At 41.1% G+C, this 25,634-nt stretch overlaps 1 protein-coding gene and 1 long non-coding RNA gene across 2 annotated transcripts; both read left to right on the forward strand.

Moving 5' to 3' along the window:
- Positions 1-8,580: 8,580 nt before the first annotated feature.
- LOC307031896 lies at positions 8,581-11,358 on the forward strand. Its single transcript, XR_013806106.1, has 4 exons — positions 8,581-8,677; positions 8,955-9,011; positions 10,961-11,103; positions 11,191-11,358. It is a non-coding gene; the product is annotated as an uncharacterized lncRNA (long non-coding RNA).
- A 6,193-nt stretch (positions 11,359-17,551) lies between these two features.
- Positions 17,552-25,628, forward strand: LOC307032249 (uncharacterized protein). The gene is made up of 4 exons (XM_079670105.1): positions 17,552-17,689; positions 22,438-22,493; positions 23,008-23,370; positions 23,864-25,628. Exons 2-4 carry the CDS (start codon positions 22,445-22,447, stop codon positions 24,001-24,003), a joined length of 552 nt encoding a protein of 183 aa, XP_079526231.1. The 5' UTR covers positions 17,552-17,689; positions 22,438-22,444; the 3' UTR covers positions 24,004-25,628.
- Positions 25,629-25,634: the final 6 nt, after the last annotated feature.

Raw genomic sequence — 25,634 nt, forward strand, 5'->3', positions numbered from 1 at the left:
TGTTTAAATAAAGCCTTATTATTTGTCTGTCTGTGTCTCCTATTAATATCTAATAATAAAAATAATACATTTCAATGACGTGCTTTAACCACCAGGTGTCCCTTTCTATCAGCTGTGCACCGTTATGGTGTAAATATACCAATATACTGATTGGATCAAATATAAAAGTCCGAATTAGTATTGATACTGCAAGGAGACATTGCATATTCAGTTTCGGCGGCAGTTGTTCATGTTTGTCTAGAAGTCTTCTATTTATTTTTATTTTTTTCGTATTTAACATCAACAGGAAGTCCGGTTAACTAAAATGTTCGTGCGGAACAATACCCCAACCCATAGATCCGTGGGTGAATAATGTCAATCACCACATTACACACATCCCTTCACATTTACATTTTAATTTACATTAAAGTATTTCGTGAGGCCTTCTAAAATGTTTTAAAATATAATTAGGGTTGTAGTTGAAGAGTTTGTAAATTATTGCGTTGCGCAATCGCACAACGGCACGTCCATTAATTCCACAACCACACACATGGATTAACATTGATTTAATACATTAATGTAGCCTTTGTTTCTGCTAAAAGAGGTGTCGACCAGCTGGGGCAACAAGAACATCGGCGAAATCGAGTGTGACTATTAAAAAATAAATAATTATTATATTAATATTGACAATAACAACCGACCGTCGGGGTAGCATTTGCCAGGGAGCGTTCTCATGTCGTCTATTGTCAACGCTATGGGAGGTCTATGAAGGTCTATGGGACGCCCTGCCCGTTGAAAACTGACTTCCAAGGGGTACCCTGTCCGTAATAGAGTGACGAGGAGGGGCCCTGACCGTCCGTCAATATGTGACGGGTTGGGAGTGAGAATGTGTTTTGTAGTCCGTTGTATAGAACACTGTAGTTTCCATAGTTTCACCACAGCAGCAGACGCACAAAATGACGTCCGCTGGCGCATCATAAACACGTCGGATAGTGAAAGTGCAGTCGGATTCTCAAAGCACCGCAGTCTCTTCTCCTAAATCCTTTTGAATTCTCCTATCCACTATCCCTTAACCCCGTGACGTTTCACTCAGAGGTCAAGGAATAGGAGATAGGGTTAGAATTTAGGAGCTGATTTTTTGATTATCCGACCACAGCCCAATATCTCGCGAGCAGGTACATTGAATTAGACGAAGAAGAAGAAGTAGTAGAAGAAGAAGAAGAAGTAGTAGTAGAAGAAGAAGTAGAAGTAGAAGTAGAAGAAGAAGTAGTAGAAGAAGAAACACGCTAACGCTACAAAAAGGCACAACACTGTTACTCTGTTTTTACTGACATGTCACATTTTATTTCACCTTGCTCTGTTTTTTAACGCACATTAAAAAACGGGAACATTTTCGGGAGTTTCAACCGGGTACCGGACACCAAAAACGGGGACTTTGCCTGGAAAACGGGGACGTTTTGGTCACCCATCCGACTGTGTTTGCAGCTAAGCACACATGCTAACATTAAGACTAAAAGCTCACTTGGGGTTGAGGCTTGTTTACACGTTGCTTGACCCACACATCTGATCTAAACATAGTTATTTAAAGTTATTTAATAATCGTGACATTTATTGTACTTTTTGATGGATGAATGATGCTCAAGGTGAGGGGGCAAATAAGACAACTGAGGGGGTAATGCCCCCTTTTGCCCCCTCGTGGCGCCGGGCCCGGGTCCTGCCAACACCAGCCCAGCTTGAGATTGGCCTTTATTACTTTCTGTGGGCAGTGAGAGTTGCCAAAGAAATGTCGGCAAATTTATTGTAAAAGCACCTCTCAGGTGTTTGACTTCAAAGAGTAAATACAGTTGGCTCTTCATTAGATTAAAGGGGAGCCGACAATTTAGTTTAACCTTTGAACAACTACTCAAGTTTTACAGGTGTTATTGTTCCTTTAAGTGCCTCATAAATGTGTAACTTTTTTAATTGACCTAAAAATGTGTACATCATCCAGGTCAAATGGCGACCATTTGAGAGGCGGTTGCAGTGCATGATATAATAAAAAATTGAGGAACCCATCTGTGGAAAGGGAATGTGTTCATTATGTTGAGCAGTAAAAGAGGACACGTTGGTTGGTTCCCCTTACAAATGTTAACATGCCAACTCTGAACAGTTCTATAAAATCTGGAACCTCACTTTAATGTCTTGGGTCTGATTTGTAAGTTATTAATGTAAAAGGGCCTGACTAGGGCCAAAAGGGTGGGTGGAGGGGGTCTGGAGGACGGGTTTGGGCGGACGGCCCGGGGGCAAGGCAGAAGCAGAACAGGGGCGAAGGCCGCGGCGGGCAAAGTCAGGGGGCCGAGCATGAGGGCGGCAGCGGCGGGACAGCTCCCGAGGACAGGACCCCTCCGGAATTAGCTGGATTGCCGGAGCAGGACTACTGGGTCGGGAGCACTGGGAGCAGGAGACGGCGGGACAGGAGACGGCGGGACAGGTGTCGGTGGGACAGGTGTTCCCGGCGGAACAAGGGCTGGTGTTGGCAGGACCCCCAACAGGACAGGCCACAGAGTTGGCAGGACCCCCGGCGGAAACAGGTGTTGGCGAGATCCCCAACGGTTGATGATAGTCATTATTTTTGAGTGTTTTGGACTGAGTTAAATCAAGGAACGCGAACACGATGAAGAGAAATAGCTTTGGAACACAACAAAATGGAAAAATAACAGCTGCATCGTAGGAGGTGTGTGGTGCAGTGGGTTGTGCGTTGGTTTTTGGATGAGGGGGTCACAGGTTCAAACCCCACTGCAGTCAACATGTCGTTGCGGACACTTCACCCCAAATTGCTCCTGTGGGGATTGTCCACAGTATTGACTATATAAGTCGCTTTGGATAGTCGGGGATATTATTTGTACTTCATTATACTTAAATCCCCAGGCTTCATATGAAACTCGTGACACTGATCCAATTAAGTTTTTATCGGAAAATGAAAAAAAAAGTTTCAGAATGAGCTGCTCAGGAGCAGTGTTGGGCAAGTTACTTCCAAAATGTAATATATTACATGTATTACTGTCTTTTGAAAGTAATAAGTTACACTACTTTAGTTGAGCTCTGTAGTTTGTTTAGTGAGATTACAGGGGGGGCAGCAGTAGTAAGTTTACATGAGCAATAGTGGCCGGCAACAGCAATGAAAAATAGCATTGATGGTCCCCAATGAACAGATTATCGCATTTGTTACAGAGGGGCGGCGTAGTTTCGGGTGACGAAGACTGCTGCTCCGGGGGCGAGGGCGGCGAGTCAGGCGGGAGTAAGCTAGTGTCCACAACGGAGGGTAACGTGATGTCCCCATCTGACCTGTTGCTACTGTCTGCAGTAGATGCAGTGTTGCTGGCGTTTAGTGATGGTTGCTTTAACCATTTTCGTATAAATGATTATCCACAGATCAGATGTTTGTCACTGCTTTGGAAGCACTTTGGAAATGATGCACGCGCAGCGGAGCAGGTCACGCGCACCTGACACAATTTTTTCTTTGTATTTTTCGCTCCGTTCTCTTTTTTTAATAGATGGTGCATAACATTCAACTGGGGGTGCAATGCATGCTATATGCACCCCCGAAGATCCCAACGCAAAGCCTGAAGGGTAAACAGACCAGGTTTACTAATCTACCCGCACAATTTGTCTCTGGTGTCGGAATGTCTCTCTATGTTAGTAGCCTACATTCTTTAAAAACAAAACACCATTTAATTTCGTATTAAAATGTGTTGTAACTGCGTTACTGCATTACCCACATTTCATTAGTAATGCGTTACATTACTTTGTTACAGCAAAAAGTAATATATTACTGTAACTCTGTTACTTTTGTAACGCGTTACACCCAACACTGCTCAGAAGTTAAGATGGTTAAGGCCCGGACACACCAGGCCGAAATCGGCCGTTTTCGTTAGTCGGACGACGAAGCGTGCCCTGTCGCCCAAACTCAATTTGGTGTGTCCCGCACCGTCGGCCGTGACACGCCTCATTTGGCCTTTCATGGCCGACGCACGGCCGATTCAACATGTTGAATCGGCCGTGCGTCGGCCACAGGCAGTCGGACAAAGAAATCACTCTGATTGGCTATTCAGCTAGCGAATCAGTGCATGAGAAGCGAAACGGTTGCTTGAGAATGTCTTCCACAAGCAACACTCCAATGTCTGATAGCTCCAGTACCGCACAATACATGTTTTTGATGGACAAGAGTGAAAATGGAACGCAAACGCCAGAGTTCCCGGTCAAAATGTCCGTTAAAGTTGAAATCTTCCGGACAAAATTAGAAAAGTGCCGGTCAAAGGTGTTCTTTGTTATTTATTGAGCTTTAAAAAAAATTGATATGATTCGATATTAAATAAACTAATTATATTATTATAAGATTAACTATTCAAAAGTGTACAGTAACTTACAATAACACGGGAATAATAAACGGAGCGCTCTCTCCCTCTCGTGACAGCCCGCCAGTATCATGCAGCTCGCGGATCCAGTAATGAGTGACCCGACAGTAAAACAAAACATATCTATAACTAGTTACGGTAGTTTGAGAGGTAATTAAAATAGCTACGTGTGATATTCTAACCTGAAGTGTGTTTTTGTTCCGCTCACCGCTGCATGTGATCATGCAGAGCTGTGTGTCGACTCGTCAGCAGCAGCAGCTGATCTATCTCGCCCGTCAGATTAGACTTCACTCGCGTTTGTGTCCATATCGATCAGATCCAGCTAGTTCTAGCTAATGATATGACTACCTGCTTATTAAAAGACACCTAAACAATAAGTGTCGCTATGCAACCGGGTGAGGCCACAAAGTATAGCGTAGCATTACGCATTTGTTTACATGCCCACCGGAACCCAGAGGCATTACCAACAGATTAACGCACAATCAACCCATAGAGGACATCTCTTTCTCCACATTAAGAGTTAGACATTAGAATTGACTATTCTTGTCTGTCACATAAGTTGTGCAACTGATGCGGTATTGCGCTAAGGGGAAATTATTTTGACCGGACATTTTGACCGGAGAGATTTAGATTTGCCGGTCTTCAGCATATTTTACCGGTCATAGTCCGGTAATTACCGGCTAACGGGAACTCTGGCACACGCTATTTGTTGTTTGTTTATATCACGTAGTCTGTTCTTCTTCTCTGTCTTCCGGTTGTTGACTCTTTTGAATGACGAATACACACTACCGCAGCCTGCTGGTAAGGAGAGTTATTGCCACTCACGCATGCGCAGTTCGTACGTGCTCGGCTGAAGTCTTTGCGGTGTGTTCCAGTGTGACACATGGCCAAGACGCAGGAGAACACGCCGACGCAACAGTCGGCGTCGGCGAGTTCTCTGGTGACTGCTTGGTGTGTCAGGGCCTTTAGGGTTTAACAGTATTGCCAGACACTTTAATATGAACCTGTTCTATTGCAGTTAATTACTGTTATCCTTGGGAAACATACTGAACCACGAGTTGCCAACGGTGTGTGAATGTGTTTGACTGTGTATGAAGGTGTGTGAAGGTGTTAGAATTATTCCTTGAGCAAGTCTCTGGGGTGTGAAAAGGTGAATGATGAGTTGTGAATGCAAAGAGCTTGAGGGGTTCCTAAAGACTGGATAGTGCAGGGGTGTCAAACTCAAATACACAGTGGGCCAAAATTAAATAATGGGTACTAGTCGAGGGCCGGACTGGTTCAATGTTTATTTCGAAACGTATTGAAATGAACTTGTTGCACATATTAAACCTGGAACTAACGAAGCTTAAATGATTGCCTATAAAAACAACATTAAACATTAAATAATCAGTTGCATTCATTTCTTAAGGCTCTATCTGCAGCTTTTCCAGAGTCATTTCTTATGATTACATTTTCCCACAGGCCAACAACAGCTTCAACAAAACTATTTCCCTCAAAGAGAAACCAAACATGCCCTGTTGTCGTGAGAGAGAAAGTGCAGAAGGAAACATCCATTAAACTCAGTGTGCTGCTCTGTGATGCTAGTTCAGATACTTGGCATCTCATCTTGGGTGCAAGGTCATCAATGTTTGGGCTCAGGCTCTGAGCTGAGGAGACCCTCAGGATGGAGTGAAGGTGTGTGTGCAATATATCAGCGGCCCAGATCTAATAGTAATTCAAAATTATCTTGCGGGCCGAAATTAAATCCACCACGGGCCTGATTTGGCCCCCGGGCCTTGAGTTTGACATGTATGGGATAGAGAGTAAAATATATAAATACAGTCTATTTACTACTTTATTTGTTCAACTGAATCACAGAGGATCTATATTATTCCACTTAAAAGTCTAACAAAGTTTCAGTGTGATGTAAACATGCCGATCAAGTTAGTTAGCAGAACCGTTGTTCCGTATAACGCTCTCCTCTAATATCTAACCAGGACCCTCAGACTTCTGCAGTAACACAACAATAGTGTGTTGAATTGTGTACATGTGTGCATTTCTGATGAGACATTATGCATCATGGGAAACTGTCGGCTCTCCTTTAATCTAATGAAGAGCCAACTGTATTTACTCTTTGAAGTCAAACACATGAGAGGTGCTTTTACAATATGGTGTTCCTGACCATCACCTTTTACAGTACTGTTGTTATAGGTTATTGTTTTATTATAAGTCAGGAGTCATTCAGATAGCAGTTCAAAGAGCGAGAACGGATCAATGGGAAACCGCTTTCAGAGGATTGAGAATAGAGGCCCAGACCTTACACAGAAAATACTTACAATATATTTTACACATCTTGATTTTGAGAGTTCATGTATATTGCAACATATAGTGCCCAGCAAACATCTAACACTAATCAACCCTAAAACTGATTTAACCCTCACTGCTAAATGGTCCTGAACGAACCATGAATCAACTCACAGAGGGGTGCATTTTGTTGTATTGATTAGGTTTGTGGTGCTTTATTTTGGTGTTGGTCAGCATTTTTAATTGTATAGTTTATTATTGTGTGATCCATATTGGTTAGTTGAGCTGGGTCACTAATAGACAGCCCTGACAGTTAAATAATCACCTGTTGAATGAATGAGAGGTTCTGTATTCCTGATGACCACTTTGATTATTCACAGTGTTGTGCACGTTATGAGCCGGTCACTGCTCGCGGTCTGTGGATCACTGATCTCCGGAAACCTCAGCTGAGCAATTATATTCCTTATCCCAACTGAAATAAATCAGCTGTATTATAACTTTATTGACCGGATCGACTCCTTGCTTCGCAGAGGAATTCTGAAACATGACAATTTGGACGCTGACCACACATATTAAAAAAAAAATGATATAGATACAGGAAACCGATGGACTGTCCACTCCAAGTAGGGAATAAGTCCTTACCCCAAGTGAAGGAGTTCAAGTATCTCGGGGTCTTGTTCTCGAGTGAGGGAACAATGGAGCCTGAGATGGGTCGGAGAATCGGAGCAGCGGGAGCGGTACTGCAGTCTCTTTACCGCACCGTTGTGACGAAAAGGGAGCTGAGCCAGAAGGCAAAGCTCTTTGTCTACCGCGCCATTTTCGTTCCTACCCTCACCTATGGTCATGAAGGATGGGTCATGACCGAAAGAACGAGATCGCGGGTACAAGCGGCCGAGATGGGTTTTCACCGCAGGGTGGCTGGTGTCTCCCTTCGGGATAAGGTGAGAAGTTCAGTCATCCGGGAGGGACTCGGAGTTGAACCGCTCCTCCTTCGCGTCGAAAGGAGCCAGTTGAGGTGGTTCGGGCACCTAGTTAGGATGCCACCTGGGCGCCTACCTAGGGAGGTGTTCCAGGCACGTCCAGCTGGGTAGAGACCAAGGGGTAGACCTAGGATCAGGTGGAGGGATTATATCTCTTCGCTGGCCTGGGAGCGCCTTGGGATCCCCCAGTCAGAGCTGGTTGATGAGGGGAAAGGAACGTTTGGGGCTCTCTGCTGGAACTGCTACCTCAGAGACCCGACCACAGATAAGCGGGAGAAGATGGATGGATGAATGGATATAGATACACAGAAAAAAACTGAAAAAATACATGTGAAAAATAAAATGCTGAAATGATCATTTTGCGTTCTGTTCTTTGTCTTTATATTTTGAAATTTGTATTTGTATTTTTTAATGTATTTACATATTCATTCTTCTATTTATTCATGTTTATATATTTTTAAAATTGTGTATTTACCTGTTTAGTGTACTTTTTTGAAACCTGTAAAATATTGTATTAACTTCTTTGTATTTGCGTTCCTTTTTTCTTATTCTAGAATCAGAAGCAATGGGCCAGTGGTACTTCTGTTTAGCTCACGTACGTTGTATTGACTAATGCAGTGCCTCGGCCCTGCTGCTGCAACACGGGGGGTGTTGTTTGCTTAACTATTTTACATTCAAAGCTTACTAATATTAAATATGTTGAATATCCAAATGGACTTCCCAGAAATACACCCACCAAGTGTGAACGGACAAACTGTTCTCGAGATTGTAAGTTGTTCTTATGTATTACATGAGAACAATTTCTTTTGTTCATGCTATTTTTCAGAACACTTTTAGCTAGATATACTTGTGTTAAAGTAGTGGGGACATGTCCCCAGCATAAAGGACATCCTATAGAACCAGCAGCAGGCGTGGCTTTCTGAAAATCACTTCACTTCTCCGTAGACCCACCCACCAAAAGCAGTCAGACGGCTCCATGTTCTTTATAAAGCAGCAGCAGTCTGCCTCCTGCACACAGCTGCTGGTCACCCACCAGACCAGGTAAGAACACTCTCCTCTGGCAGGAGCAGGACTCTGTGGAACATCCTGTTTCTTGATTTCTTTATCAGGTTTATTTTATAGGATTCATTTTGAGTTTATAGTCCATGTTTAGATTTAGGTTTATGTTTAGTCAACATGTCTCATTGTTCACTTGTTAAATTACAGTCACTCAAGTCTCGTCTCGTCTTGCACTGTCTGTCATTGCACCTCCTGTTTTATTTTGAACGTACCTTTCCCTTGTTGATAGTTGCCACCTGTGTCCCCTTAACTCTTGCAGATAGGCCTCGTCTCTCTCGTGTCGGCAAGAAGCAGCGTTCCAAGCCCAGAACCAACCGTATGTAGCCTTTTCCCTCAGCCAGGTTGACTTAGTTCTATGTTTTTGTAGTTTGCTTTTACTACGTATTGCCTCTTAGACTGATTTCTGTTGTACTTTGTTTGTTCTTGAAGTAAATACTTTTTTGATTTTGTAATCTTGTCCTCAGTCGTGCATTTGAGTTCAAGCATGTGTCACGTTCCTAACACTCTAAAATCTAGCATTTTAAAACACACCTACTTATTAACTCTTAATACAAAAATACACATATATGTAAAATGTTCAATGTAATGTATTACTTCAGGTCATATATATATTTTACATTACCCTCTGGTTTACTTCATGTTGCTTGGTGCTTGGAGTCATGTCACCCTCGGTGTATCGGTAAGAGTGAGGGCACTTGTTTGTGTTAATGTCAATATAATACCTAACTCATATGACGTGCGGTGAGGTTTATGGTTGGTGAGGCACTGAGTCAGATTTACAAATATTATATTTTGACCTTAATCAAAATATTCGGTTATTTTCAAAAGCTTTTTTAGTCTGATGCTTCGATTCATTTTAAACAGACCGTTCAACAAAAGGATACCCAAAATCTAAATATTGGATTGTTCTTTCTTAGTAAGATCCCATTTTCATTACAATTGTGGTCTTACCTTGACTTGAAGATTAAGTCCATGCTCTCCTTCTGGACAACAATCTCTATTCGTTTTTTGTAAAAGTCCTCCTTATCTTCCTGTAATTTCAAAAGTCTAGTTTGTTGTTTGTGTCTACCGTCTCTGCGTAGAATAACAGTAGCAACAAGAACCTGTGGGCTCACGTGCGCCCCCTTCAGTGCGGCAGAGGTTATGGCTGCCTCTCCTGCTGCTTTTTTCATTGCCGTTATATGATGAGACCAGCGAGCCTAAATATCATATATACGTTAAATAAGTTATTTAGAGACTATGGATGGCGAGGATACATTTAATAAAGGGATCTACAAAAATTACATTGGTGACCTACAGTGAGATGGTAACAGGCATGCGCTTAGTGCCCGCTTTCCAGCCAGTTTCTGCGTGACGCATTCTGAGGTGTGGCAGAGCTCTTCTGTGCCTCACCTCACCCCACAGTAACTGGCTTGAGCGCGCTCACAAAATAAGTACCCGCGCTAAATTAGTGCCCGTGCTCCAGCAAGTTACTGTGGGCTTACGAGAGGCAGAGCTCGTCCCTGCTCCCCGTAGTTGTAGCGGAGCTCGGCAAATTTGCTGATTTTGACTTTAAAAAGCGATTGGAATCATACATAAATCACACTTACAACATAGATCAGTGGAGACATTTTATTATTATTACTATTTAGTTTTTCTTTAGTTGTTTTTCCGTTACATTGGAGTATGACAGGTGAGGCTCTGCCTCCCCTGCCTCCCCTGACTGCACGTATATGTTTTGTTTTGAAAAAACTCTGTATAGTTGCACATGGGTGTGAATAGTTGTTTTTTGCTCTTTCGATATTTCCACACACAAACAAGTATGTGATGTGGCTCTTCACTTCATGCTGTACATTGACATGCCTAAGCACCAAAGCATTTATAACATCCAGGCAAAGCATGTGTCAAAGTCATGGCCAAGGTGGATTAAAGCTATTTCAGAGGCAGATATATGATACACGAAACACAACATACACCGTTTACTATGATGCTATGTTTTTTCACCGTTTGTGTAATTCAAATGAAATCTGTTCCTGGCCCTGGAAAGGTTTTAATATAACATCCATCTCTTAATCTGGCCGATGGTGTACGGGAGAGCTGTGCACAGTCTAACGTAACAATAATCTCTCATTTTAAGGATATGGATCAAGAGATGTTTAACAACACATCTTTTAAAGGGATATTTTTAAGTGGTCAGCTTTTACAGGGTACTGCCTGTCAAATGAAATGAAAATGAAATCAGAATGTGACTGTTTTGTGCTCTGTGTGTCTGAATTGGTCTTGCAGAGCCATCATGGAGGCGCTTGCGGCAGTCGAGGGTGCTGGTGCAGTGATCGGAGCAATATTTTCTGACACAGTAGGCTACTACAGCGAGGGTGCTGCATTGAGATTGTGAATGAATGTACTAACTACACATTTGTCAACCCAAGGTATCTTAAATCTTTCATCAAGTAAATAAATTCTCCATAAATATTCTCTGATAATGAAAGTTTTTCTGCCCCCCCCCCCATGAACAGGATATACGTTTCAAGTGGATACTGTGCTACACCTTTACCAGCGACTGTTGCCCCTCGAGCCTGTGGGATTGCACTGTTCAGCAAGACTCCGAAAGCAGCTCGAGGATCTGTTGGCGTCGTTACCTACGATCTCCTGAAAAAGGATAAAAAACAGCCGGCTGAGAAAATAGCTGTCATGTTTTCTGTGCCCTATGATTTCAACCTGTTCAAAAACTGGTACGCATTGGGAGTTTTCGATGTGAGCAAACAGTGTGATGAGGCTCTTTATAATCACATGTACAATGAGGAAGACACCATGTTTAGCAGACAAACAGCGGATGGCTCCTGTCTGACTCATGAGGGGGGTGACATAACCATCAAGGCAACAATGTCAGATGCTTATCAACCTGTCATCAAGGTGCAAGTTAGCCAACAAAAGAAGTGAGTGAGTCAGCAGTGGCTCTCAATAATGAACCATCAGGGTTAAAGGTATCAGAGTTTTCATTTGCTCTCGTTATCAAATCAGTAATTGCTTTGTACTCGGCTGCATTTTGGGTCATCTGTGTTACAAAGATACAAAAAGTCACATGACTTGAAAGCCTGCAACGTCTTCTACTATTCTCTTTATTTGTATCTCTGCACCTTTGAACACGTACAATTACTTTTACCGGGGTTCAATTATATCTCAATTTGTTAAGTCTGACATTCATGGAAAAATGCTTTGAAAATCTAAATAATTTCACTTTGTTATGATTCACTTTTTAATAAAAAATATGATATAATAGTAACAGGTTGTCTATTTTCTTATGTGTTGTGCTCCATATATGATTAATTCAAAAATATATATATTATATGTAAAATGTAAAGACTGAAGCGTTTTTTTTCTTCTCTCTGCTCCCTCTCACTGTTAGTCCTATTTTAGAATAAATTCAGAAAATATGTGGACAAAAATCATAAAAAACAAATGTAAAGAATCCATTAAAAGATATCGTAAAATATTTGAATAATCAAAAAATAACCCGAAAGATTCATAAAGATTTTTCCCAAAAATGCTAGGTTATTTGCTGATACTATTTGAAAAAAGTCTGAAAAAGTGTGATAAAAATACAATTCAAAAGTCCCCAAAAAAAATATCCTAAAATATTTGAATAAATCAGAAAATAACCCAAAAAATATGTAAATAATTTAGTAAGTATGTGGAAAATATCTGGGAAAAAATCATTAAAAATGAATGTAATGAATGTCAATTAAATTAAAAGATATCCTAAAATATTTGAATAAATTCAGAAAAATACCTGAAATATTTGAGTAATTTCAGAAAATATGTGAAAAAAAGTCTGAAAAAGTGTCATAAAAAAGTATTTTGAAAATACCCAAATTATTTTTTAATAATTCACAAAAATAACCAAAAATATATTAAAAATGTGTAAATAATTTGAGAAAATGTGTAGTAAATGTTTGAAAAATATTACAAAAATGAAATGTAAAAAGACCATTAAAAGATGACCTATAATATTTGAATAAAGCCGAAAATAACCAGAAAGATTAATAAAACATTTCCCAAAAATATTAGATTAATTTCTGATAATATGTGAAAAAAGTCCCAAAAAGTGTCTTAAAAATACATTTAAAAAGCATTTTGAAAATATCCAAAAATATTTGAATAATTCTGAAAAATACCCTAAAAATATGTGAATAATTTCAGAAAATATGTTGAAAATGTCCGGAAATAAATCATGACAAATAAATGTAAAAAGTCCATTAAGAGATATTCTAAAGTATTTGAATAAATTAGAATATAACCCGAAATATTACTAAATAATATTACATTAATTTCTGATAATATGTGAAAAAGGTCTACAAAAGTGTCATAAAGACACATTCAAAAAGTATTTTAAAACTATCCAAAAAGAGCTGGCCAACTAAACCAGCTGAACCAGCTAAACCAGCAAAACCAGCCATCCTGGCCAGCTAAAGTGTCCAAACCCCCTCTAAACCAGCCTAATACCTAGCATACCCCCCCTCCTCCACACACAGTATAAAGGTCGATAACGCAAAACAAAGTCACTGAATGGGAAAGCTCTCGCCTCGTGATGCAATCTCACCGAAGACATCCAAGGTAATGTCCAACTATTCTTTTTTAATCAGATTTCACTATGTTATTCTCTCTCTCAATATCCCTCAACAATACATATTATAGGCTGCTCAGACTTTAATTTAGAGAACATTGTTCTAAATGCAAAGAGATAACATCCATCCATCCATCCATCCATCCATCCATCCATCTTCTCCCGCTTATCCGTGGTCGGGTCGCGGAGGTAGCAGTTCCAGCAGAGAGCCCCAAACGTTCTTTCCCCTCATCAACCAGCTCTGACTGGGGGATCCCAAGGCGCTCCCAGGCCAGCGAAGAGATATAATCCCTCCACCTGATCCTAGGTTTACCCCTTGGTCTCTTCCTAGCTGGACGTGCCTGGAACACCTCCCTAGGGAAAACCCATCTCGGCCGCTTGTATCCGCGATCTCGTTCTTTCGGTCATGACCCATCCTTCATGACCATAAGTGAGGGTAGGAACGAAAATGGCCCGGTAGACAGAGAGCTTTGCCTTCTGGCTCAGCTCCCTTTTCGTTACAACGGTGTGGTAAAGCGATTGCAGTACCGCTCCCACTGCTCCGATTCTCCGGCCCAACATGTTTTCACAAATCTCATGAGACCCAAGGTGGTGCTGGTGAATTTGTCAACGGGGGGGGAGCCTCGCTGCGGGCAAACGGTGGACCTCTGTAGCCTATCAGTGCAACTTCAGTGATGCCGTTCTGTGATTCTCCAGATTCTACAGATGGCCAGTCCGCCCCTGGGCATATTATTGGTATTGCCCTGTATACATCACGACTCCAGAAATGGTTGGATGAAGATTCACCTAATCTTTGGTTATGGTTTCCAAAACTGATGTCAATCCCGCCATTGGAGCAGTTTTCACACAGCGAGGAACTCTGGATGAATTTGTTAGAGACTGGTCCCAAATTTCACCTTGGAGAATGGACAAGTGTTGTAACTATAGGCGTGAATATAACACAAGTACCCACACATGAGTGAGTAGGTTGCTACTGCTGCTGTTTGTTGTTGTTAATGTTTTGTGGGTTTTATTATGTCTTATTGTGTTGTCCTTAATGTGTTGGTATTGTCTCACCTTGTAACTTCTGAAAATAAAAATATTGAAAGAAAAAAAACTGCAGCTACATTTCCCTCTTAAAGGTAGGGTAGGTAAGAACGGAGAAACAGCTCAAGTGCTCTAGAATTTGAAAATATGCAGCCGAAAAAAATCTGCCCTTCCTTCAGACTTCCTCACAGAGCCCGTCCTCCAACACACATGAACGCGCACAGGACCAATGAGGGCACGAGATAAGTTTGTGCACAGATGGAAGGCTGACAGGCAGGTAGGCCATCCAGTTACTTTAGCCGGGCTGGCTCAGATGATTGGTCGTGCTTTTTACAGCGCCACGGCTTCCATAGATGAAATGTTTTAATGTATTTCTTGTCAAAGCATTTAATATATTCATTGCTATCGCCATCGGGATGTTTAGAGCATTCCATGGAATATAACAAAAAGTGTTTCTGAAGTGAATTACCTACCCCACCTTTAAATGTAACATGCTGAATTAGCCTGTGTTTATTATCTCCATTATTTGGTAACACCACGCACATCTTTAAAGACAGAAAGACTAAAGACAGACTGTATATTTTCTAACGTGTGACATTTGATGTGTGTGTGTGTGTGTGTGTGTGTGTGTGTGTGTGTGTGTCCTCTGACAGGGAGAAGATGATCTTCCTCATCCTGCTGCTCCTCTTCCTCACCTCCTGTGTCTCTGGTTAGTTTGTCTCTTTAAATCTGTTCTCTGTAAAGCAGCAGAGAAACATAGCAGCAGTTTAAAGAGTCCCTCTGTGTCTCCTCCACAGGAACATAGCTGCAGTTTAAAGAGTCCCTCTGTGTCTCCTCTACAGGAACATAGCTGCAGTTTAAAGAGAACATCACCCTGGAGTGGACCTTCAGCTCCAGAACAGACACTTCCCTCAGATCCATTTCTGTCCTCTGTTTCCTTCATACTAAGGACCTAACCTCAGTTCTGTTTGAACTACTTGAAGGTATTGAAACCTGAGTGTCTCACGATTCACAGTTTTCAGGACGAGTCCAGTGGGACAAAGACGTCCTCACAGAAGGACGCCTCACACTTCATGTCTCCAGACTCAGGACCAGTGACTCTGGGTTTTATGTGTGTGTCATACTCGTCAGACCTGATGGGAGTAACTCTAGGAGATGCTGGCTCAACGTCACTGGTGAGTAACCTCATTCATCTTTATTATAATGTTAAACTCTCAGGGTGTACGAGAACCTGAGAAATGTTGTAGATCTTTAGTTTTCTTTATCCGGGAAATGTTTTTGACGCAGAGTTGTTTGGTGTTTTTACAGCAGCGACACATTGGAACAAACCTGAGACTCCCAACAAGACGGGGAAGGATTGGCCTCTACTCAGCGTTAGCACTGGTTGTTCTACTTGCTCTGTGTGGCTGTGTGCTTCTTAATTTCAGACGACAAGCAGCCAGTGAAGAAGGTTCAGACTCAGTTCAGCAGGTGGACCAACAGAAGCAGTTTGACACTATCTGTTACATCAATGCTCAAGACATTTGCACACTCCTGCACAATACTGACTCTTTGAAACCTGCTGCGCTCTGATACTTTACTTCAGGTATACTGTACATATTATCTTTCTTTCATTAAAGGGTTAGGGTAGGTAAGAATGGAGATACCAGCTCGAGTGCGCTAGAATTTGAAAGTACACAAATCTGCCCTTATTTTATCTGGGACATTTTAAAAGGTTTGCTTCAGTGCAATCTGACCTTTAAACTGATTAATTTGCCTCACATTAAAAGGTTTGTTCTTTTATATTATTTTGCAATATATTCCAGTGAGAAGTTTAAGTTCAATTTGAGAAATCCTGTCATGTTTTTTTCTGAAAAAATAAAATAAACGTAGGCTACATATTTTTTTGCTGCTGCTCTCGTTGATTCATCCACATCTGCATGGTCTGCTGAATGATTACAAATAAATAATAAACTCCCACAAAATACAGAGACTAAACTGACCCCCCCTCCTTCAAAACATTGCTCTTTAAGAATAGCTTTTAACATGTGATTGATGCCGTGACGTTGCGATAAATGTGGTTTTATTGCTCGATTTTAACTATAGCCTACTTGTTATCTTATCTTATTAATTTTTGTACCTCTGTAAAGCGTATTTAAACATTTGATGAAGCGCTTGATAAAATACAATGTATTATCATTATTTGTATTAAGTGTTATAATTAAAAGGTGTTTATTCTTGTAACCCTCTTCTGAACCAACCCTCTTCACCAGTGTTACAGGCTTGGCCTGTCACTTTAAGAGTAGCAGCCACAAGGGGTTGTAGGTTTTGGAGTCTGTGTGTGTAAAATGTGATGGCCAAGGCGAAGTGCGGAGTTATGGAGAGAGAGACGAAAGTATAGAGAAAGTGGTCAGAAAAGGAATAGTATCTAGTCTGTATGTATGCAATACAGTGTCAATATAGCTGAAGAACGTGAATAAACGGAGGTTCTTCCCACGGCACCCGAACGCCTCGTTTCCATCCTTTTTCCCCTCGAAATGTATGGGCAGCTGGTTACCGGCTGATAACGAGCCAAGTCAGAAACCACCGGTATGTATTCGAAACTACGGTTTCGTTGCCGAGATACCGTTAGTAAAAAGGTAACACCAGTCACAATGAAAGTGAAACTAAAACCCACGGACCAATGAGGAGGCAGTACAGAGAGGGGCTTGTTTCTGTAATGCATTATGGGAGGTGGATGTGAAAGGGAAAGGGTTATGGCTAGAAAGGATCCGTCTAGTGTAAATATGACGTCCTGTTCTCGTTGTAACTCGTTGTAATCGGAGCGGCTCGGAAACACATCTATAGCAGTAACATGATGCAACATACACATTAATGCAGCAGCAATATTAATAGAGAAACATCAGACATAATAGTGAAACACTGAAAGGGAACATTTTATTGCGCCAGGAACTATCTTGGGACTTTTACTGCGACAACGTTGACTTGCCTGTGAATAAAAAATAAACCATAGTGTTGGTGATCTACAGTGTTGTCATTCTTCTTTGAACACAAGCAAGACCGCTAACACCCTATTTCAACAATCACACTCCCTGTCATTGACATAATTAATAGATAGTCTAGCTTCTCACCATCATTTGCTGTGGCCCACTGATGTTAACGATCGTTACTGAAAGGCTGCCTGCCAAAAGTAAACATTCAGCCACGTGACATTCAGCCAAACTCTCGCGAGAGTTTTACACAAGACGGATCCTTTCTAGCCATAACCATGTGAAAGGTGTGCCCACCATTTAACTTTTTGAAACGGAAGAAGTGAACGATGATATTATCGGTGTAAACGTGAGATCCAGAGGACACTAAGCTGAGGTCTCTCTGCATGTTTACAGGTAAGAACAAGTCTTTCAACTTGATTAAGGAAATGTCCCTAACTGCTGCTTTCTGGTCACTCGTGTCGAAACAACTTCCTGTTACACTCCTGTCGAAAACAACAACATTAACAACAACAGACCAGAAATACATCTTAATTCTTAGAGTTAATAAACATGTATTTTAGATCTGTGGTGTTTTTAACAGAGTTTATGAGTCAATATCTTTACATATTGACTCATAAACCCGGTTAAAACACACACAGCTCCCCATGTTTACTCCTGTCTGATGAAACAATCTTCACATCGGCATGTCTGAGACCATTCACATGCTCTCCTGGGAAGATTTTATTTATTTTGGAGTTAAATACATCAATCTGGTGCACTTTGAGGGCAAAAGATACAGACTAGATATGGAAACACCCATATGAAACAGAACTGTATACATTTCAATAATCATTCAATCGTAAGAACAAAACAACATACCATATCCAATATTAAAAAGCCTTGGAACCTGTTTGTTTTATTATTTGTGGTTAATCTATAGTTGTGAGTGTGTCTGGTATCCTATAATCATATATATAAAATAATGTATTATATTACAGTATTGCCTCTACATTGGGTTATTATGGGAAAGGATAATAACTTCATAATTAACTACGTCTGAAACCAGAAGTCGAGGGCAAATATTTGCAAGTCTCTTCAGTGAGAATGTCACAAAATGAAACGCATTGTGGGACATGTAGTTTATGGGCAACCTGCTTCTGTAAATCTGCATGTAACCGTATAATAAATATATTATATTCTTTGAAAACTCTTGTGGGCCACATACAATGAAGTTGAGGGCCGGATTTGGCCCCCGGGCCTTGAGTTTGACACCCCTGAGAGAGTCCTCTATATTCACGGAGCTGTAGTTATCATCCTCTCACATTTGTGCAGCGTTGCGTTCACAATACATACAAATAAAATAATCCTCAGGCCACTTAACAGGACTGGCCTATCACAGCTAATATTAGTCCACCTTATACTCCGCTAAACTGTAAACAAAAGTCATGTGCACGGAAATGGGTGTGAATGGGTGAATGACATGTAGCATGTAGGGCTGCAACAAACGACTAATTTGATAATCGATTAATCTATCGATTAATGAAACGATTAATCGATTATTCGGATCGTTAAGGTTTTAACTGTACTACTACTTATATCAATACTGCTTATCGATCCGGTCCTTTTAACGATAGTATTAACGGTTCTTTTGACAAGAAATAAGGTAAACTAACTCAACAAATTGTGAACAAAACTAACATTGCTTTTTATTTTAATTAAATGCATAATATTTCACATCAAAAGAAACAACAACGTTTTAACAAATCATATTAAATAATGTGATGATAGAACTGTAAACAGAATAGCTGAAACTTTAACAAAATAACTAATTCAGTTACCTCTAATCATTAAGCTATGTTTTTATAACTGAGTTAACTCTGCGTGTTGCTGCTAGCATACATAACACCTGACGTGGAAAGGTTACTCTTGGAAGGGGCTACAGAGCTACTAGAAAGACAGTCGAACCCGGTGCATTTCTTCGTCTGAATGTGGTGCACTTTTGCTAAATGTTTAGACAAATTGCTCGTTTTACCGCCTTTATATGATAAACTGTTATTGCACTTTTGGTAACGAGCATTGTCCACATCGAGACGGCTAAAGTTTAACCACACCTCGGAGCGCGTTCTCTCCGCCATCTCCTGCGTGTGTGTGTAAACTGCCCCGCCCCTCGCAAGCAGGCGGGGGAGAGATCGCTCGTCTGAATTCGGAAGATCGAAAATACATTATAGACGCATTTTGTAGTCATATTGCATATTAGAAACTGAGTTGGCGACACTAAGACTGCGATATAATGTTTATGTAGCAATAATACATAACATATGTTTTTAAATGTCTCCTGTAGCCTACCGATACAAAAGAGTGATAACGTTGGAGCTTAACGGGGTGTAGAACACATGTGATGACGTCACCAACGAATCGACGACTGAATTAGTTGCCAACTAATTTGTTAATCGATTTTAATCGATTAAGTCGATTAGTTGTTGCACCCCTAGTAGCATGTAAAGCACTTTGAGGAATCTTAAAGAATGGATAAAGCGCTATATAAGTACAGTCCATTTACCGTAAAAGTTAGGGATGCACCGAATATTCGGCCACTAAAAATTATCGGCCGAAAATGGTTAAAAAGGCCCTTTCGGCTTTCGGCCCTGTTCGACCGTTTTGCACAAACAAATATCACCGAATGTCAGAGAACAGGGTTACGTTGATCATACTCCACATATTTGTCCGGGTGTTTTGATTTCAAGTGGTGGAGTAATCCCGAAGTGGTGAAAGTCTTTGCAGTTACACCCCCTCGAGAAATGTCAGCTGAACACGTTTTACAAATCGCAATCCGCGCCTCTTTCTCTGATATTTTGAAATATCTCCAAGCGGCAGACATGTTGGCTGTGAGCCAGCCGCGAGCATGGTCGCACGCCGTGCTTGTCGCCGCGTTTTGATTACGTCATCACAACAACACGTTAGGTTACCAAATTTATAGGTGCATTTGTTGTTGTTGAAGGCCTGGTTGTTCCAGTCTTTATTTACACTATTTTGTTATAGGCCTACTGGCCTTGATGTTTATGCAGTTTTAAAGCACCTTGGCTTTGTTCTGAATGCAATTTGTTGTAGTTATCCTACAGAGAAAAGAAAATGCACTTGACTTGGAATTAATGTACTGTGTGCATTCAAAAGTGCTGAATAAATGTTTTATGGACCCATAATAGTGATTATTATTTAAGTTAAGTTTTGCCATAATCATGTCTTTTTCCATAATCAGGTAGCTGAACAACATTGGTAAAAAATGTATACATTATATATACAGTGTTTCCCACAGATCTGAAATATACTTGGGGGGGAAGGTGCCAGGGGGGGGGGCTGCGAGCGGAGCGCGGTGCGAGCGGACCGCGGGGCGGGCTTTGTGACGTGCAACACATGTGACAAACAACAGGTTTTAACAACATGTTTATTCATTAACTTTACATTACTGTATGGCAATATTCATTTTGTACAAAGATGGCACTGTTTGTCAGAGCACTTAATCCGTCTGGGTTTGTTGAAGAACAGCTCCAACGCCTGTGTGTATGGGAACGCCTCTGGTGCTGTTCCACTGACTGCTATCCGCATACATGCAGCCAGGTGCTCCCCTTTCAGTCGGTTTCTCATGTCAGTTTTCACCTGTAAAACAGACAGTTTGTTTGAAATGAACTATACAGAATGACATGCAACAGGGTATGACACTTACCCTGTTCATCGTAGAAAAATCCCTCTCGCAGTTTACACTGGAGACAGGGATGACCAACCCCGCTGAAGAGAGAAGGCTGAGGTTTGGGTATATTTCTGCCAATTCGTCCTTCTCACTGGCCAGGAGCTGCATGATCTCAGCTTGTGTCTTGTCCTTCAGAGATTAGCCAAGGCAGGGCAAATGAGTATACAGTATAATTGAAACATTTACAGATGTCAAAACAAGCAATTCTAACCGTCAAGTTCATATTAATTTAGGTATTTACCAACCTTAAATGTTCCTTCAAGAACATGCTGCTTGTAGGAGGTCCACTCTTGGATAACTGTGGCATCCTGCCCTGGGATGAATTTGTTGGCAAGGGTCTGCAACATTTAAATGTTGGTTACATCATTGGAGGTAACTGCCTTTGGACCCAGGACACTGAAGGCCCCCAGCACTTCAATATGCTGGAACCTGCTCTCAATGTTGCTCTCCAGGCTGCAGATGTAAGGTTTGAGGACCTGGAATGATATTATACATTTTTCAGTTCAAGGAAAATAAATTAACCTTAGTGTCCGCGTCTTCTAAATTAACGTCGTCTTCTCCGTTTCTCGTTTCCCTCCACGCGATGGCAGCACGAACAGGAGGTGTCGAGCGAGGGATCATACACTAGTTAATCGATCACAGAGCGAACAGGGGGGATTATTGTCCCCTAGTTAATCAACCGCAGAGCGAACAGGCACAGGAGACGTAGAGCGAGGGGTCATTGTCCATTAGTTAATCACTCGCAGATGGCGTCGCTCGCGGACGGATAAAAAAAGGTCCGAAATATACTTGGGCGGGCCTTAATATACCTGGGCGGCCCGCCCAAGTATTAACATTGTGTGGGAAACACTGATATATATATTTCTATTAATCATTTTCGGCCTTTCGGCATTCGGTTTTCGGCCAACTGTTTCCTATTTTCGGTATCGGCCAAGAATTTCCCATTCGGTGCACCCCAAGTAAAAGTAGAAGTATATAACGTTCGTATTTTTCCATTTGATTATTATAGTGTTAAACGTTCAAAACAAAGCACTGTGGCAAGTTACAGCATTAGTTTTTAAATGTTTAATAAGCACATACTTACATGATACTAATTTCTCGGTCACGATCGGCTGTTTCCGTGAACGACTGAATGTTGTGTCATGGTCATAGGTCATGTTGCTCCAAGGCATTGTGGGACAGCATTTTCTCCTTTCCTTTCCTAAAGGAAGGTCCAGTGTTTCCTAAGCTAAAGGAGGTTATAAAGGAAGTTTCGAAGCTCCTTTCCTATCATCTAGAAAAAGGCCAACTTATCACGGCTGCAACTGAGGGTCATTTCACTCTGAGGGAACCTTCCTAAACTAAACTGACAAATCGACCGCAACTTATATTTAGTAATGTGTGACCTCTGACCTTTGATATACGTTTCCTTTCACAGGGAGAAGATGATCTTCATCCTTCTGCTGCTCCTCTTCCTCACCTGCTGTGTCTCTGGTCAGTTTCAGTTTGTCTCTTTAAAGCTCTTAAAAAATATTAATATTATATATTTAAAGCATTACCTTTTTTTATAAAGTAGCGTGTTTAAGCTCTTTTGTACGGAAGAGTATTAGGGCCAAGCTCAATGGGGTAAAACTTTTTTAATTTGCATTTTGAGAATGTTGAAATGTTGTGAATCAACTGGAACTGTCAGTATATGCTGTAACACAAGCATGTGAGTCCCTCTGTGTCTCCTCCACAGGAACATAGCTGCAGTTTAAAGAGTCCCTCTGTGTCTCCTCCACAGGAACATAGCTGCAGTTTAAAGAGTCCCTCTGTGTCTCCTCCACAGGAACATAGCTGTAGTTTAAAGAGTCCCTCTTTGTCTCCTCCACAGGAACATAGCTACAGTTTAAAGAGTCCCTCTGTGTCTCTTCCACAGAAACATAGCTGCAGTTTAAAGAGTCCCTCTGTGTCTCTTCCACAGGAACATAGCTGCAGTTTAAAAAGTCCCTCTGTGTCTCCTCCACAGGAACATTTGTAGTGAATGTGACTCAGACTTCCTATCAGGCAGAGGAGAACCAGAACATCACCCTGGAGTGGACCTTCAGCTCCAGAAGAGAAACTTCACTCAGATCCATTTCTACCATCTGTCAGCTGTTTACTGAGAGCAGACCCTACGTCCTGTTTAATCTATATGAAGGCATTGAACTCCCAAAGTCTCAGGATCCACAGTTTTCAGGACGAGTCCAGTGGGACAAAGACTTCCTCACAGAAGGACGCCTCACACTTCATGTCTCCAGACTCAGGACCAGTGATTCTGGGTTTTATGTGTGTGACATACTCGTCATACCTGATGGGACTAACTCTAGGAGATGCTGGCTCAACGTCACTGGTGAGTAAATTACCCTTAACTGTTCACCCCTAAGTGTGCTGCTTTGGATTACCAAAGGTAAAAAATATCCTGAGGGAAACATCAAAATCAAAAAAGTAAAGTCAACTTTATTGTCAATAATAAAGAGATTGAAATACCGTTTCCCACAATCCCAAATACAAAAATACAAATATATATAAAAGTATGCATTCAAATATATATACATCTATATAATCAACAGACACATTTAGACATAGGCACACATTAAGATAAAAGCACAACATCAATATATACAAAATAACAGTCACTTCAATATCTTTGAACGTTGAACGTTTGTCCTGAATTTCATGGCAATCCATCGAGTAGTTGTGTAGGAAATTTAGCTAAAAATCCCAAACCTTACTGGAGACGCTAGTGGAAGAAATCAGCAGGATTCACCCTCTGGAGAACATGCATGTTTGAACAAATGTCTCCCTGTTAATGTTCTGGGCTTATTTTCTGTCATTTCCCACAGCTGCTGCTGAGCCCACACCTCTGACACAAACTGTGAAAACCCATCAGAAGATCCAGGGAATTACCGTGCTCTACATCGGACTGGGAATATCAGCAGTGGCTTTACTGGCTCTCTTTGTCTCTCTCAGTTACCTTTCTTAATCTGACCCTGTTTGCACCATGGATGTATGGGAAAGAGAAATGGATACAGCGTTGGAGGGTCTTACACTGAACGTTCATTGTTTTGGATCTTTAGAATCCCATACTGAAAATATAGTGCTGCGGCAATGACGTGTTAGCATCGGAGGCAATCATCATACTGATAAAGAGCCAATCTGATTGTGGAAATGTTGAATTTCCATTTGATTTTGTAGGCCGTACGAACTTTATGATGGTCACATGACTTTACGTTCCCACTTCTGAGCTCAAGGGGCCTTATTTTTGGCCAAATAATAGAAATGTACTGATGTGCATCATGTTGTGGAACAAACGTTAAAATCTCTTCAGCTTGTGTTAATTTTCTATTCAATTTTGACCACAAAATGTATTCAAAAACCCTTGACTTTGAGACCATTGAACAAGAAGTGCTGAAAGGCTGATGTAACCCAGGTTATAATGCAGTTGAGTAATTGACGTATTTTCCCTGAACGCATCACTTATGCAGCAGGAGACAGACGGGCCTATATCTTGGAACTGTGAAGTGCAACGGACACTATGGTTACACTGTCCTGTTACTTAAAGTTGAGTACTATTACTAAGAGTAAATCCACTTCTACCAGCCAATCAGAATCATGGAGTCTCCGTGTCCAGAGTTTAAAATCGATTGCACTAAAGCTAAACTTTATTTAAAAAGAAAAAACTGTCAAGCTGTCAAACCTTATAGTATGCTTTAGAACACAACCCTCCCCTTTTGGAAAAAAAAAAAACAGAAATGATCGTTTATTTTCTAAATCTTCAGGGAATAATGGCACACCGTTATTTATACAACTGTTCTTGGTGCTATTCAAGATTATTGCAGATCTATCTTTTGTAAAAAAAAAGGGGAAACCCATCAGCTGCACACTTGCCAACCTTGAGACCTCAGAAATCCGGAGCATTTCAAAACCACCGCGGGGGGGTGCGCTAGTGGATCGCCGGAGCTGTATTAGATTAACAAAAAAAAAAAAAAATGCAATGTAATGTAACATTAACATGCTTATTGTAGTTGTAAGTGCACTGTCTTGATTGAGCATATGTGTGGGCTGGACCTGTATTATAGGAAAGGAGTGAGCAGAGAGTAGAGTTGTTGATTCTTGTTCTGTTTTCTGTGACTATCTGCCTCACCCTCTCAGAATTTCAGTTGCACGCGCTACTAAAGAGACGCGCTACCATGGAAACCAAACAATGGTGTAGCTGTATTAAAGTCCGAGTGGAAACAGTCCTGAGTAAATCTGATTTAGTCAGAAATCGGGAGAAATATGACCCCGGGAGGAAACTGGGAGAGGGCAAAGAAATCGGGATTCTCCCGCGAAAATCGGGAGGGTTGGCAAGTATAGCTGCAACATGCACTGACACTCAGGGAGCTGTGCTCTTTACTTTAATGTGTTTATTTGTCGCTGCCTATTTTAGCCAGGACAGTGTTTACACTCAATGAGACTTCAAAGGTTAAATAATAAAAAAAAGGTTATGATTGTAGCACATATAGGCCAAGTTTTTCATGATGATTTTAATAATTGGGTTTTGATGCACTTATTTACTGCTTGGCATTTTATTTGCAATATATTCAGTGAACTTTCATGTTTTTTTAAGCTTTT

Source organism: Notothenia rossii (assembly GCF_949606895.1).
Source record: "Notothenia rossii genome assembly, chromosome: 3".
NCBI classification, from domain to species: Eukaryota; Metazoa; Chordata; class Actinopteri; order Perciformes; family Nototheniidae; genus Notothenia; species Notothenia rossii.